Source organism: Eucyclogobius newberryi, unplaced genomic scaffold, assembly GCF_026437365.1.
Source record: "Eucyclogobius newberryi isolate DKJ021-1_F unplaced genomic scaffold, fEucNew1.0.hap1 SCAF_5, whole genome shotgun sequence".
Lineage (NCBI taxonomy): Eukaryota > Metazoa > Chordata > Actinopteri > Gobiiformes > Gobiidae > Eucyclogobius > Eucyclogobius newberryi.
In genome coordinates, this window is record NW_027316167.1 from 39076225 (window position 1) to 39092029 (window position 15805).

At 46.1% G+C, this 15805-nt stretch overlaps 1 protein-coding gene across 1 annotated transcript in view; it reads right to left on the minus strand.

Moving 5' to 3' along the window:
• Nucleotides 1-15805, minus strand: part of LOC140380755 (NACHT, LRR and PYD domains-containing protein 12-like) — a 51376-nt gene that overhangs the window by 17261 nt on the left and 18310 nt on the right. Inside the window, exon 8 of the mRNA XM_072464655.1 lies at nucleotides 7623-9447. Coding sequence (XP_072320756.1) covers nucleotides 7623-9447 — 1825 coding nt within the window. The remainder of the gene's footprint in view (nucleotides 1-7622; nucleotides 9448-15805) is intronic.

Genomic DNA, 15805 nt, shown 5'->3' on the forward strand with positions numbered 1-15805 from the left:
TGAAGACACGTCTGCTACGTGCAGCGCAAACTTTATATCGCAAATACACATTTTAAACCCGTTTACCACATTTTCTCCAGCGCGTTTTGCCGTGACTAAGGCTGCACACTTGAAGCGTGAGTTCTACCAATGCCAAAATCCGTAAACCACGTAATAAAAAAACTGCGGCCTAGTTGTTAAAACAAATAATGATGACTTTTTCACAGATGTTGCCTTGTGGGGGTTATTTTCAGAACATAACTCCTGTGATAATGGAGGGACCACTGTGTCAGTGTAATCCCTCATTCATCCAGGAGTGTTCCATTGTAGAAAAATATTCAGTTGTTGTCATCTAGACTCTGTTTTTTGAAACTCTCATCCAAGAATAACGCCCAGGGCATCCGGTGTAATCAGTTACACAGTGAGAAAAGAAAGTGTGAGTCAGGGACAATAGCGGCTGATAGTTCATTAGCTTGATAGCTGTTTTGTTTGTTTAGCTGCGCATATGACTGAAAGGATTTTTATTTGCACTCTTCTCTTTTATGTGATTTCATTAGTTTAGACAATCAGTTGGACTGATTTAAAAAGGAGTTGGACTCCGAAAACACGTTACCCTTTGTGGCTAGGTGTTTTTTGTTTAGTTAATTTTATCGTATTTCTGTTTCTGTGATTTCTTTGTGATTTTAATGCATTTTTCCTGCTGTGAAGAACTTTGAATTGCCTTGTGTATGAAATGTGCTCTATAAATAAACTTGCCTTGCCTTCATTAAATGACAGTAAGTAAACAAAGAGAGGGTTACTTTCTGTTGATTCCAATAACAATCTTTCATTAGGAGGTGCCGCCCGGTGGGCAGGGCCTACCCAGAGGAGGATAAATGTCCTGAGTTCCCGCTCCTGATTCACAGATTGAGAATGACTCTTGGATGAGTCAAAACGGTTTTATTTTGGCCCACCACCACCCCCCCTCTTTACAATTTTACAAATATACAAATCTTCCTACCTCAACCACATGACACAGATAGACGAGTGAGACGTGAAGACAGACATAAACAGACAGACAGTGGGACAGGACGATGACTGTCTGTGGTCATGATCGGGATGAAATGTCTGTGGTCATGATGGGGTTATGGGAAAGGGCTTTGGTGACATGCTATGTTTGGGTGTTGCTAATGTGTGTGTCTGTGTTTAGAATTGTAAATTAGGGGGTAAAGGAAAAAAAACAAAAAAGTAAATCAATAAATAGTTAGTTAATTTATTCAAATAATTTGTTAATGGGGGCCAGGAATGGGGGGATGTATTATGTTTTTGTTGGGTTTAGAAATGATAGAAAAGGGGAGCAGGTGTTTTCAAAGCTAACATTAGCTTCTCGCTATGTGCATGATGCTTTTCTATTGTAATATATTCAGTAATTATGTTTTTCCAGTGGTTGATATAGCATAATTTCTTGGAGGACGACTTTCTTAGCGACGGTTGGAGAGATGAGCAAGTTTTTTTTTTAAGTGTTGCGTAAGTGTAGGCTTTCAGAGTTTAATTGATGGTTATAAATTGACAGAAGTTTGATTTTTTTGGTTGATTGTGAGTGGAAGGGGAGGTCTGCTATAGTGATATTTATACATTGGTTTTGCTCTAGTTCCAGCCATGGGTAGTTGTGCTTTTGTATGTTGATCCATGATTTGAATAGGTATCGTAACTGATTTGCCAGGAAGTAGTGATGGAAGTTTGGTGCCTCAAGCCCGCCATGTGATTTTTTATTTTGCAGTGTTGAGAGTGATATTCTGTTTTTTTTATTTTTCAATTATAATTATGTAGTTAATGAATTGAGAGTTTTGAACCAATTGTCTGTGGAAGCAGTGGGGATCATCGAGAAGAGGTAGTTAATCTGAGGGAGAGTTTTCATTTTGACAGCAGCGATTCTTTCATTGAGTGTGAGTGGGTGTTTTGACCAGCGTTAGAAATCATCTTCAATTTTCCTGAGGAGGGGGGTATAGTTGAGGCTGAAAAGCTCTGACAGCCTGGGGGAAATATGAATCCCTGGATATTGGATGTTTCCGGTTTGAAAGTGGGGGGAGTTGTGGATATTGATCAAATTATTGACATGTCTGTGTCCTATTTATCATGCGTCACGACGATCTTGCTGCATATGGATCACAATGAACTATTCTGTGTATTTGAACTATTCTGTGTATTTTCTGATTATCTGTGGACTAGTCTAAACAATCTTAAAGCGGACGTCATAGCGAAGGTCAGGCCATTTTTATCAGACCCAAGCAACAGCTTTATAAAACATGGTTAAATCTTGTGAAGAGTCGAATCTCAGCTGCAAGACAAACAACATGCTGCTGTTTTGCCTGTTTTTCCCTGTTTTCATCAAATAAAGAACTTGAGAACGATCCTCGCCTCTCGCAGTCTGTATAGACTAAACTTTGACAGAATGTCCTGAACTCCAGAATCCCATGCATTATTGGAGAGGGGTAGTGCCATTGATTTGTTCCAGTTGATAGTGTAATGTGAGACATGAGAAAATCTATTGATAATATTGAATGTTTCTGTAAGTGACACCTGTGGGTTCTGTATGTAAAGTAAGAGGTCATCTGCATATAAACCGATTTTGTGTTGTTCGTTTGCTGGATTACTTTGATTATACTGTTTTGTCGTATTGCTGCTGCCAGAGGTTCAATGAAAATGGCAAAGAGGAAGGCGAGAGAGGGCATCCCTGTCTGCTGTCTGGGGCAAACTCTGTGAAGTGATTCCGTTAGTGGTAATTGTGGCACGTGGTGATGTGTACAATGTTTTAACCCATTGGATGAACTACTCTCCGAAGCCAAACTGTGGAGAGTGTTGAATAAAAATGACCAATTTACCTTATCAAAAGCTTTTTCTGTATCAAGTGAAATTATAATGGTTTTCTGTTGTGTTTCTTGTGACATGTTGAATAGGTTGAACAGTCTGCGGACATCATCTGTGGCGTGTCTATTTTTGATGAAAGCTGTCTGATCTGGATGAAGAATTATGGGAGTGACTGTTTCTGTTCTGGTGGCTAGTGCTTTAGTGATGATTTTTAAGTCAGTGTTCAATAGTGAGAGAGGTCGGTAGCTAGAGGGATGAGATGGATCTTTGTTTGGTTTTAACAGTAAAGTCATGGCTGCTGTGTTCATATGTGGTGGAAGAGGTTCTAATTTCTAGTTACTCTGTTGAATAGTAGTGCTAATATGTCCCTTAAAGTGTCTGTAGAATTCAGCTCGGCTGTTTTGTGTTGGAGTAGATTTGCCAAATATTCACTATTTACTTTATTGCTGTATTGAAAATAAATTATATTTCAGTTGTTGAATTTGGAATTGTGTTTTTTCTGTATAATATCGTTAAGTTGTGTTCTGAGTTTTTTTTAATTCTTTTTCTTTTGTGATGCCGCTGGAAGAAGTGGATCAAAGAAGATCAGAGTCATATATAAGTCCGTGACACTACGGGGCAGAGTGAGGCTGGCGGTATGATTTTCAGCCAGGTAGGAAATGCGAAGGCGCGGCTTGCGGGGGTTGGTGATCTGCGTGTGAGCCCGTCGGTGGCTTTGTCTGCTATAGCTCCGTGGAAGTTTGTCCCGGCTCCTGTTGATGTTAGCTTGCATGGCAAGCTTAGAGGAGTCGCTGGGAGGGCACCGCAGTTTGCCGTTCAAGCGCTCATCGATAAGCACTCAGGTGATGTGTTTATTTATACCGACGGGTCTAGGGATCCTGAGAGTGGGCGTACTGGCGCCGCTTATTTTGTGCCTGACCTGGGGCTGGCGGTCAAGAAGAGGTTGACAGATCGCCTTTCTGTTTTCACGTCGGAACTCATAGCGATACGGTTGGCATTGGAATGGGCGGAATCTGCTTGCAGTGTTGCGGCATTGTGGTGGCCTCTGACAGCCTTTCTGCATTGCAAAGCATTAAATCTGGGAAATCGGATTGCAGACAGGATGTGTTGAATGGCATCTTCTGTCTGATGCTCTCCCTGTCCAGGAAGGATGTGAGGGTTTCCTTCATTTGGGTCCCTGCGCATGTGGGGGTGGATGGTAACGAAATGGCTGATGCACTGGCTAAACGTTCCCTTAGGCGGCCATCAATTGATGTGGCGGTTGAGTTAAGCAAATCTGAAATCAAGCCCGTTATCAAGAGTCATGTGGTCGGCCTTTGGCAGGAATTTTGGAGCCACTGTGTTACTGGACGGCATCTCTATCACATACAAGGTAGTGTGGGTCCTTGCGGGTCTATGGGCAGGAACGCGTGGGAGGAAAGGGCCTTCGCCCGCATGAGGATTGGCCATACTGGACTCAATTGGTCACTGAGTAGGATAGGCAAACACCCGACCGGTCTGTGTGGTCACTGTCGGGTGCCAGAGACTGTCGAGCATGTGCTGATTTGCTGTGAGGCTTATGATAGAGAAAGGGCCGGGTTGGCCTTGTGGTTTCGGAATAATGGGCGGGAGTTCAATCTGCGGAACGTTCTGGCGATTCAGTCACAGGGTTTGTGTCAGGCTGTGGTTGCTTACTTATGTAGCACAGGGCTGGGTAAACGTTTATAGAGGTGGGGGGTGTTGGAGACTGAGCCGAGGATGAGGAGCAAGAGGATGTTCTAACGCGCTTGGACTTCATGGGCCTAGAAACGCCAAAGTGATGGAAGAAGGACTTCTAAAGGATAAAACGACAAAGACGTCCCATGACCTCATGGGCTTTGTAAAACAACAAAGACGTCCCATGATCTCATGGGCTTTGTACTTCCAAAGCACCGAATGTCAAAGAGGGCGAGGAAGGTGAAGAAGAGTCTCCCTGGAATAAAGCCGGTTGGTCTCTGACACAACAACTATTCTAGTCACAAAAACACATCATGACCTCATGGGCTTTGTAACGCCAAAGCAATGGGAGGAGTACTTTTACGGACTACGACAGAGTCTGAGGACTACGAAACGTCTGAGGAATAAAGTCTGGCGGTAATGCAACACTCGGATGCCAACCGCCATAAAACAACAACAACAACAACAACAACTACGAAACGTCTGAGGAATAAGGTCTGGCGGTAATGCAACACTCGGATGCCAACCGCCATAAAACAACAACAACAACAACAAGCTTAAGCCCTTTGTTCGGTGTCAGTTCAGTCTGTTCACCCTTTACACTGCGGACTCTGAAAAGACTCTGAATACAACGCACGCCTTGGTCCGTATGACGAAGAAGAGGAGGAGGAGAGAACCGCCAGTCGGTGGCGATATGGACAGCGGGGAGGACTCTCCTGGAGACACTGGTGCCCTGCAGCGTGGGGCGCCCTCTTGCTCGTCTATGTCGGGAGACTCTGACAGGGAGGAGCAGGGCGGGGGGGCTGCAGATATCGGGGATGTGGGTTCAGAGTGTAAGGTGTTCATAAAGCTTGCACAGGATAATGCGTCCTTTAAGGAGTGGGATCCAATGGCGTTGACAAAGAGCGTAGCGGCAGCTGTAGGAGCGGTCAAGCATACGAGTGTCCTTAGGGATGGCTCGCTGCTGGTCGTGTGCAAGGAAGAGGCTCAGCAAAGGAAGGCGATTGGAGCTAAATGTCTGGGTGGGAAGGACATTCTTGTGTCTGATGCTGTGAGGAGCACGGTCAGAGGAGTCATTGTAGGCGTCCCTACGACGACGTCTGTGGATGGAGTGAAGGTGAATTTGACTGGAGCTAAGGTGGTGGATGCTAGACGGTTTAAGGTGACCCGGTGTGGGGTAAGGTGCGACAGCCTGTCGATAATGTTAAGATTTGAAGGTAAGAGCCTGCCTCGTGAGGTGTTCTTTGGGTGCATGCGCTATGGCGTTAGAACATATGTTCCACCGCCCCTTCGTTGCTTTAAGTGCCAGCGCTTTGGGCATATTGCAGCGGTCTGTAGAGGGAAGCAAAGATGTGGTAAATATGCAGGAGATCACGAGTATGGGAAGTGTGATGTAGGAGCAAAACTGAAGTGCTGTAACTGTGGGGAAGAACATAGCTCTGCCTACGGGGGATGCAAGTTTAGCAAAAGAGCTGCTGAGGTGCAGAAAATGAAGGTCTCTCAAGGTATTTCCTATGCGTATGCAGTCAAGAAAGTTTCAAGTAACGAGGTTAGAGTAAATACAGAGAGGAGCCGGCGCTGCTCACAGCCAGAGCGAAGTGAGGGAAGCCAGCGTGGCTCCCAAGAAGTGTGAAAGTTTCAAGTGTGGAGGTCCCAAGTGTGCAGATTCCAGAATTAATGAGAATACCTTGGTTGTGGATAGAGAGGATTTTGTACTCTTTATGGTGGACGTTATAAACTGTGCTGCTCAGACTCAAAGCAGAACTGAAAGGATCAGAATCATTGCTAAAGCTGCTGGGAGATTCCTTGGAACAAAAGAGCTTGATTGGGCAGATATAGAAAACAGGCTAAAGGCGCTGAATGGGAGTCGGAGGGATGGGGGTCTACTTTTGGGGACTCAGAGTTATCAAAGTTAAGAAATAAGGGTGGGGGTGGTCTCCTGTCTTCGCCCAGTCTCGTAGATGCATGGCTACCAAGCAGTTGCATCAGTGGAAATATCAAAGCCTATAGAATAAAGCCTAAAGAATAAAGCCTAAAGAATAAAGCCTAAAGAATAAAGCTGTACGGCGGAAGCACCGAACGTCAAAGAAGGAGAGGAAGATGAAGAAGAGTCAGCCCTGGAATAAAGCCGTTTGGACTCTGAAAGATACCAAGCAACGACATCAGTGGAAGTATCAAAGCCTAAAGATTGAAGCCTAAAGCTGTGCGGCAGAAGCGCCGAACATTAAAGAATGAGACTCTGAAAGATGAGGTCGAAAGAATTAAATCTGGCGGTAATGTAACACTTGGATGCCAACTGCCATAAAACAACAACAACAACAAAATCAACTTTAGATGAAGAAGAGTCTCCCTGGAATAAAGCCGGTTGGACTCTAAAGGATACAACAACAACAAAGACATCTCATGACCTCATGGGCTTTGTAACACCAAAGCAATGGAAGAAGGACTACGACAAAGTCTGAGGAATAAAGTCTGGCGGTAATGCAACACTCGGATGACAACAACATCATCAACAACAACTTTAGAAAATGATATGGACTCGAGGACATGTTTATGTACCAGTGTCTTCACGATTTAGCTGCTTTTGTTGGACACATAACCCTGGAATGTTCTGCAAATTGGATTTAAGCTACACTTTATTGTCCTTTTAGGGAAATGTGCCTCTGCATTTGACCATTCTTCAGTGTCTCTGGTTGAACTTGTCAGGAGCAGTGAAGACTCATCTCCAGATCTGGAGCTGGTCTTGGTCAGGACCTAGAGCTGGTCCATATGACCAAAAGTAAATATTTCTCTCCTCACAGGGGAACAGAAGACTCGAAACGTGACTTTAGCAGAGACAACGTTGGTGTGAACTCACAAGGTACTTCTAATAATGTAGTAAAAGGTCAGTAAATATGTGCTTGGTTTTAGTGGAAATGTGATAAAAGTTGTAATTTATAGTGATCATGAGAGGAACAGCGCAGATGACCTTGATTTGACGATTAAGTTATTTTTCAAATCAACACAGGGACAAATGTGTTAATACAAAAGCCTGGGATCTAAATCTTCTTGCAGTGAGTCGAGAGTGCTAACCACTCTGCCACAGGGTAGTTTGTACTCACATGGCTTTGGTGGAGGCCTTGACGACCGGCAGCAGATTCAGCAGAGCCTTCTCTGAGGGACAGTATTTCCTCAGGTCAAACTCCTCCAGGTCTGAGTCTGTGGACAATAAGATAAAGGCCAAAGCTGACCACTGAGCAGGAGACAGTTCATCTGCCTTCAGGCGTCCTTCTCTGAGGGTGTTTTGGATGTCCTGCACCAGACTGGGATCGTTCAGCTCGTTCAGACAGTGGAACAGGTTCAGGCTTCTCTCTGTAGACAGACCCTCATCATTGAGCTTCTGTTTGAGGTATTTTACTGTCTCTTGATTGGTGTGAGAGCGACTTCCTGTGTGAGTCAGCAGACACTTCAGCAGCCTCTGAATGGTCTGAGAGCCACTTCCTGTGTGAGTCAGCAGACCCTGCAGCAGACTCTGATTGGTCGGCAGAGACAGCCCCAAGAGGAAGCGCAGGAACAGGTCCAGGTGTCCGTTTGGACTTTGTAAGGCCTGGTCCACAGAAGACCTGTAGAAGGCTTTTTTAGAGGAGTCTGATGGTGAAAACAGGTTCTCTCCAGAGCTGAAGAAGGTCTGATGGACGTGAAGAGCAGCCAGAAACTCCTGCACACTCAGATGGATGAAGCAGAAGACCTTGTCCTGGTACAGGCCTGGCTCCTCTCTAAAGACCTGTGTGAACACTCCAGAGTACACTGAGGCCTCTGAAGCGTCCAGCCCACACTTGCTCAGGTCACTCTCGTAGAAGATCAGGTTTCCTTCCTGCAGCTGCTCAAAGGCCACTTTTCCCAGAGACTGCACCATCTCCCTGGTCTCTGGAGTCCAGGGAAGGTCTGCCCCTGATCCCTGGTGATACTTGATGTTCTTTACTTTGGCCTGCACTACCAGGAAGTGGACGTACATCTGTGTGAGAGTCCGGGGCAGCTCTGATCTCTCTGTTTGTTCCAGAAGCTTCTGTATAACTGTGGAGAGGATCCAGCAGAAGACTGGGATGTGGCACATGATGTGGAGGCTGCGGGTGCTCTTAATGTGGGAGAGAACGAGTGTGAGCTTTTGCTCATCTCTGAACCTGTTCCTGAAGTACTCCTCCTTCTGCAGGTCGGCGAACCCTCGCACCTCTGTCACCATGGAGACGCACTCAGCAGGGATCTGATTGGACGCCGCGGGGCGCGTGGTTATCCAGAGGCGAGCGGATGGAAGCAGGCTCCCCCTGATGAGGTTTACCAGCAGCACGTCCACTGAGACGGACTCTCTGGGTTCGCTCAGGACCCGGGTTCGGCTGAAGTCCAGAGGAAGTCTGCATTCGTCCAGACCGTCAAAGATGAAGAGCACCTGGAGCTGTTGGTAGCAGAGAGCTTTGGATGGACTGAAGAAGTGGTGCAGCAGCTCCACCAGGCTGAACGGTTTGTCTCTGAGCACATTGAGCTCTCTGAAAGTGAACGGGAACAGCAGGTCAAGCTCCTTGTTGGTCCTGCCTTCAGCCCAGTCCAGACTGAACTTCTGAGTCAGCATTGTTTTCCCAACGCCGGCCACACCCTTCGTAAGCACGACTCTGATTGGTCCCTTTGTCTGTCCTCTCATTGGTTCTTCTCTGATTGGGAGTTTAAACATGTCTTCGCACTTGATGGCGGTCTCTGCAGAGGCCGGTTTCCTGGACTTGGTCTCGATGTGTCTGACCTCATGTTGCTCTGTGACCTCTCCCTCTGTGATGTACAGCTCTGTGAAGATCTGCTTCAGTTCAGAGGAGTTTCCTTCTTTAGCGATGCCCTCACACACACGGCTGAATTTCTGTACCAGACAAGTCTTCACTTCTCTCTGAACCTTAGAACACAGACCTCCTGTAAAAACATAAATCTGCATCAGACGTGTAACTGGACACACTGGGTTCAGTTAGAGCAGAGAGAGCTCTGGAGATTTTCTGAAATTAAACTCACTGTTAAGGTCCCCGTCCTCCCTGTTGTGTGTTTGACTGTAAATGTTCCCTTCCCAACATGGTTGTAATGGGGAACATGTAGGTTTCCTGTTTCTACTTCCTGTTTCCTCTGGTTGATGGGCCAATCCACATTCTTAACCTGCAGCCCCTCCCAGTATTAAAGGACACGTGTTGCAGCTGCTCAAGGCCATTTGTCTTTTCGTTTATCAGGGCTGTGGTGTAAGTGCCTGACTTTGTGTTTTGAAACATTTGTAGTTTGTTTGTTTATTATGTGTCTCCTTTTAAGTTGTCACCAGTGGCGGCTCGCCCATAGGGGGCGCCGCCCCCCCCTGACCTTTTTATTTTATTTTATTTTTTAAATAATTTCTCATTTTGAAAAAATAACTATGCTATTGATGATTTTGCTTTATAAGATAAGATAAGATAAGATAAGATATTCCTTTATTGTCCCACATGGGGAAATTTCATTTATGGATTTAGAACTATCCAGAATTATATTTACATTCACTTTCAAGTTCCAAGTTTAAAACGTGAACGTTTATCATTATTGGTGTAGGAGCCAATAGGCTGTCTTGCCGGGCAACAACACGGACCTGACAAGCCAGAAGTGAACATAACCCAACAGACGAGAGAAAAGGGGAAAACATACACCAGAACCTTTTCCCGAGATTGGTTCGATCGAAAGCCATGGCTAACTAGCTGTGGGGATGTCAATGCCATCTTTTGTTTTCCTTGCCTGTTGTTTAAAACAAGTGTGTGTGATAGTTCGACTCTGTCTTCATCGCAGGGATCACCCAGATGTTCACTCACAGCATACACCATCAGCATACACCATTTTTTCTGTGGTGATGAAATTGTGATATTTATAGGAAGTTCTAGTATTGTGCTCAGCCATGTGGATTCATGATGTGATTGTTTAGGCTACATAGAGTAGGTTGAAGGATAACCGAACAAAACTCTACTCCCGCTTGGCTCACGGGTGCAATACTACATGCCGTTTCATTATATTTGGTAGAATGAAGGACACATTAGTTGTGAAGACAATCACCGAGTTTGAAAGGTATTAGTCTGTTAATAGCGGAGTGAAAGCCGATTAAACAAAGTGATGCCGGCTAGCGAGCTAATTAGCTAGGTTTAATGTGAGCACACTAGTTTTAACGGAGCGCTATGCTATTGCATGGCTGATTCGATTTTTTGTTTGGGATGACACACTGTTGTGGTAAATTAGTAGTTATGTGTGGTTTTAGCAAACCGTGCCGTGCTTTTTACGATTACCGTAATTAACAACCACATCGCGCAACAGATTTTCTTGTGCGGGCCACATTACTATTGCCTCCGAAAATGCGGGCCACTTTACCGCGGTCGCTCTGGGGGGTAATCTCCCGCTTTACTACGCGCTATCTCCCCCCTGGGATGACAAATAGGTTGAGAAGTATGCCTTTCCTGCACCAGAATGCAGGAAATCACGTTTACGAAATTCAAAATTTTAAATAGCCCCACCTAAAAAACATGTCACCAGCCACCACTGGTTGTCACTTTGAGTCTGTTCATGGGCTTTTGTTTTGTTTGGCCTGTGTGACTCGTACGTTTTAGAGACACTTGACTTGTTTTCTTAGTCATGTATGTGTTTGTTCATTTACCTTTGCGTTCCTGTTCAGTGAACATTACAACTTTATTTCACCATTGAACGTTGTAGAAAAATATTCCGTTTTAGTCATCTGGATTCTTTTTAAAACAATACGTTTCGACTCTCATCCAAGAGTCATTCTCAATCTTCAAATCAAGACCGGGAAATCAGATATTTACTTTGTGTAGGCCCTGCCCACCGAGCGGGACCTCCTGATGAAAACATGTTATTGGTTTCAACAGAAACTTAAACTGTTTTCCATCAAACTAGCCTCTTTGTTTACTACCAGTCCTTAAAAGGCTACAAGCCTCTTATTGTCCCTGACTCACACTCTCTCTCCTCCCTGTGAAACTGATTAGCATCAGAATGCTCTGGGCGTCGACCTTTCCAGGGATTCAAAATTACATTATAAACAACAGGAAGGTTGATTCTTAACCCCCCATTTTTATTTAATAGTCTTTCTTTTTTTTTTAAACAGAATGCCTCTTTAACTCTTTCAAACCATCTTTTGTCCTGCTCAGTCTTCTTCTCACTGTCTTTGATAGAGTGGTTAGAGGCTTTAAGATGCAGATGCACGGCGCTCTGTGGTTCTGAACTCCAGTGTCCGACGTGCTGATAAAGCCTCTTGTGCAGTGGCTCTTTAGTCTCACAATTTGGCTCTTTAGTCTCACTATGTGGCTCTTTAGTCTCACTATGTGGCGCTCTTTAGTCTCACTATGTGGCTGTCTGTAGTCTCACTATGTGGCGCTCTTTAGTCTCACTATGTGCCTCTTTAGTCTCACTATGTGGCTCTTTAGTCTCACTATGTGGCTCTTTAGTCTCACTATGTGGCGCTTTTTAGTCTCACTATGTGGCTCTCTTTAGTCTCACTATGTGGCTCTTTAGTCTCACTATGTGGCGCTCTTTAGTCTCACTATGTGGCGCTCTTTAGTCTCACTATGTGGCGCTCTTTAGTCTCACTATGTGGTGCTCTTTAGTCTCACTATGTGGCTCTTTAGTCTCACTATGTGGCTTTTTAGTCTCACTATGTGGCTCTTTAGTCTCACTATGTGGCTCTCTTTAGTCTCACTATGTGGCTCTCTTTAGTCTCACTATGTGGCGCTCTTTAGTCTCACTATGTGGCTCTTTAGTCTCACTATGTGGCTCTCTTTAGTCTCACTATGTGGCGCTCTTTAGTTTCACTATGTGGCTCTTTAGTCTCACTATGTGGCTCTTTAGTCTCACTATGTGGCTTTTTAGTCTCACTATGTGGCTCTCTTTAGTCTCACTATGTGGCTCTCTTTAGTCTCACTATGTGGCGCTCTTTAGTCTCACTATGTGGCGCTCTTTAGTCTCACTATGTGGCTCTTTAGTCTCACTATGTGGCTCTTTAGTCTCACTATGTGGCGCTCTTGAGTCTCACTATGTGGCTCTCTTTAGTCTCACTATGTGGCTCTTTAGTCTCACTATGTGGCTCTTTAGTCTCACTATGTGGCGCTCTTTAGTCTCACTATGTGGCTCTTTAGTCTCACTATGTGGCTCTTTAGTCTCACTATGTGGCTTTTTAGTCTCACTATGTGGCTCTTTAGTCTCACTATGTGGCTCTTTAGTCTCACTATGTGGCGCTCTTTAGTCTCACTATGTGGCGCTCTTTAGTCTCACTATGTGGCTCTCTTTAGTCTCACTATGTGGCGCTCTTTAGTCTCACTATGTGGCTCTCTTTAGTCTCACTATGTGGCTCTTTAGTCTCACTATGTGGCTCTTTAGTCTCACTATGTGGCTCTTTAGTCTCACTATGTGTCTCTTTAGTCTCACTATGTGGCTCTTTAGTGCCACTATGTGGCTCTCTTTAGTCTCACTATGTGGCTCTTTAGTCTCACTAAGATAAGATATTCCTTTATTATCCCACATGGGGAAATTTCATTGGTGCAACGCAGGTAGATACAGAGGTAGATACAGAAGAACAGATCACTTATAGGAAGTCTGAAAAACACTTTCAGTAGAAGATCTCCTATAAATAAATTAAAACTCCCATGGACAAATAAATAAATACATAAGTACCATTGAATGTGATCACGACAGTAATTGCACATGAATATGTGTCACGACAGCACATAGATTGCACAGGAATTTCACAGTAATTGCACATGAATCACAACAGTAATTGCACATATGACAGAATTGCACATCAGTATTAGGTTAGGTCAGTATTGCGAGTGTTCAGGACTAACAGTGTTTGTTATAAAGTCTGACAGCAGCAGGAAGGAAAGACCTGCGAAACCTTTCCTTCACACAGCGAGGGTGGATCAGTCTCTCACTGAAGCTGCTCTCCAGAGCGGACAGAGTGTCCTGCAGGGGGTGACACTCATGGTCCAGCATAGATGTGAATCTAGCCAGGACCCTTCTGTCCCCCACCTCCTGCATCGAGTCCAGAGCACAGCCCAGGATGGAGCTGGACTTCTTGATGACTTTGTCCAGTCTCTTCCTCTCCCTCTCTGTGATGCTGCTGCTCCAGCAGGCCACACCGTACAGGAGGGCTGATGCCACCACAGAGTTGTAGAAGGTCTTCAGGAGTGGCCCTGTCACTCCAAAGACTAGAGTCTCCTCAGGAGGTAGAGCCGACTCTGGCTCTTCCTGTACAGTGTGTCTGTGTTATGAGTCCAGTCCAGTTTGTGGTTCAGATGAACACCCAGGTACTTGTATGAGTCACTCTCTCAATGTCCCGTTCCTGGATGTTCACTGGTGAGGGGGCAGTGAGGTGGCGTCTGCGGAAATCCACCACCATCTCCTTGGTCTTCCCCGCGTTGATGAGGAGGTGGTTCCGCTGACACCAGTCCACAAAGTCCTGCGCCAGTCCTCTGTACTCCGCTTCATCGTCGTCCGTGATGAGTCCGATGATGGCAGAGTCATCAGAGAACTTCTGCAGGACACAGCTGTCCGTGTCATGTCTGAAGTCTGCAGTGTAAAGGGTGAAGAGAAAGGGCGTGAAGACAGTGCCCTGGGGCGCCCCCACAAAGCAGGTCCGAGTGTCAGACACAGTTCCGTGCTCTCACAAACTGGGGTCGGTCTGTGAGGTAGTCCAGGATCCACTCTGCCAGGTCATACTCCACACCAGCCGTCTCCAGCTTGTCCCTCAGGAGCAGCGGCTGGATGGTGTTGAAGGCGCTGGAGGCGCTGGAGAGATCGAAGAACAGGATCCTCACAGAACTGCCAGGCTTTTCCAGGTGAGAGAGAGAGCGGTGCAGCAGGGAGATGACGGCGTCCTCCACTCCGATGCCAGACCGATATGCAAACTGAAGCGGGTCCATGGCTGAGCTCACGGTGGAGCAGAGGTGGTCCAGGATCAGCCGCTCCAATGTCTTCATCAGGTGGGACGTGAGAGCCACTGGCCTGAAGCTGTTGAGGTCTTTGGGGCGCGGTGTCTTAGGCACAGGTACCAGACAGGAGGTCTTCCAGACCTGTGGTACCACCCTCAGCTTCAGGCTCATGTTGAAGATATGCTCCATAACTCCACACAGTTCATCTGCGCAGGACTTAAGGAGCCTGGGGCTGATGCCGTCAGGTCCTGCTGCCTTCCTCACTTTAATCCTCTTCAGCTCACTCCTCACCTGTGCTGCTGTGACAGTCAGTGGTTGGCAGGGGGACCGTGTGCTAGGGGGATGGGTGAGTCCAGGCGAAGTGGGGAGCTGATGGTCCGGGGCAGATAAGCGAAGAGGAACAGATGCAGGGCATTGTCCAGCTGTGGAAGACGGAGCATGCAGCTGTGCAGGGGGAGGGGCGGGTGACCGAGTGAGCATTTAAATCATTCACCCACTGTAGATCCCCCTCTGTCTGGGCAGGGGGGATTTTGAAGCCCGAGATGGTTTTCAGGCTCCTCCATACTCCCTGAATGTTCTTTTGCTGGAGCTGCTCCTCCATCCTCCTCTTGTAGCCGGCCTCAGCTTGCCTGATCTTCCTCCTCAGCTCCTTCTGCACAGTCCACAGCTCCTCCTTGTTCCCTGACCTGAAGGCTCTCTTCTTCTCCTTCAGCAGAGTCTTCAGTTCACGGTTAATTCATGGCTTGTTGTTTGGAAAACACTGCACCGTCCGGGAGGGAACAATGTTCTCAAAACAGAAGTTGATGTAGTCCGTGATGCACTCTGTGATGGTGTTGATGTCCTCCCCATGTGGGTCATAAAGCTCAGTCCAGACAGTGGTGCTGAAGCAGTCCCTCAGAGCCTCCTCGCTCTCAGCAGACCACATCCTCACCTCACGGGACACCACAGGCTGCCTGCGCACGATGGGTTCATACACAGGCCTCAGATGTACAAGGTTGTGGTTCTATGTGGCTCTTTAGTCTCACTATGTGGCTCTTTAGTCTCACTATGTGGCGCTCTTTAGTCTCACTATGTGGCTCTTTAGTCTCACTATGTGGCTCTTTAGTCTCACTATGTGGCTCTTTAGTCTCACTATGTGGCTCTCTTTAGTCTCACTATGTGGCTCTCTTTAGTCTCACTATGTGGCTCTTTAGTCTCACTATGTGGCTCTTTAGTCTCACTATGTGGCTCTCTTTAGTCTCACTATGTGGCTCTTTAGTCTCACTATGTGGCTCTTTAGTCTCACTATGTGGCTCTCTTTAGTCTCACTATGTGACTCTTTAGTCTCACTATGTGGC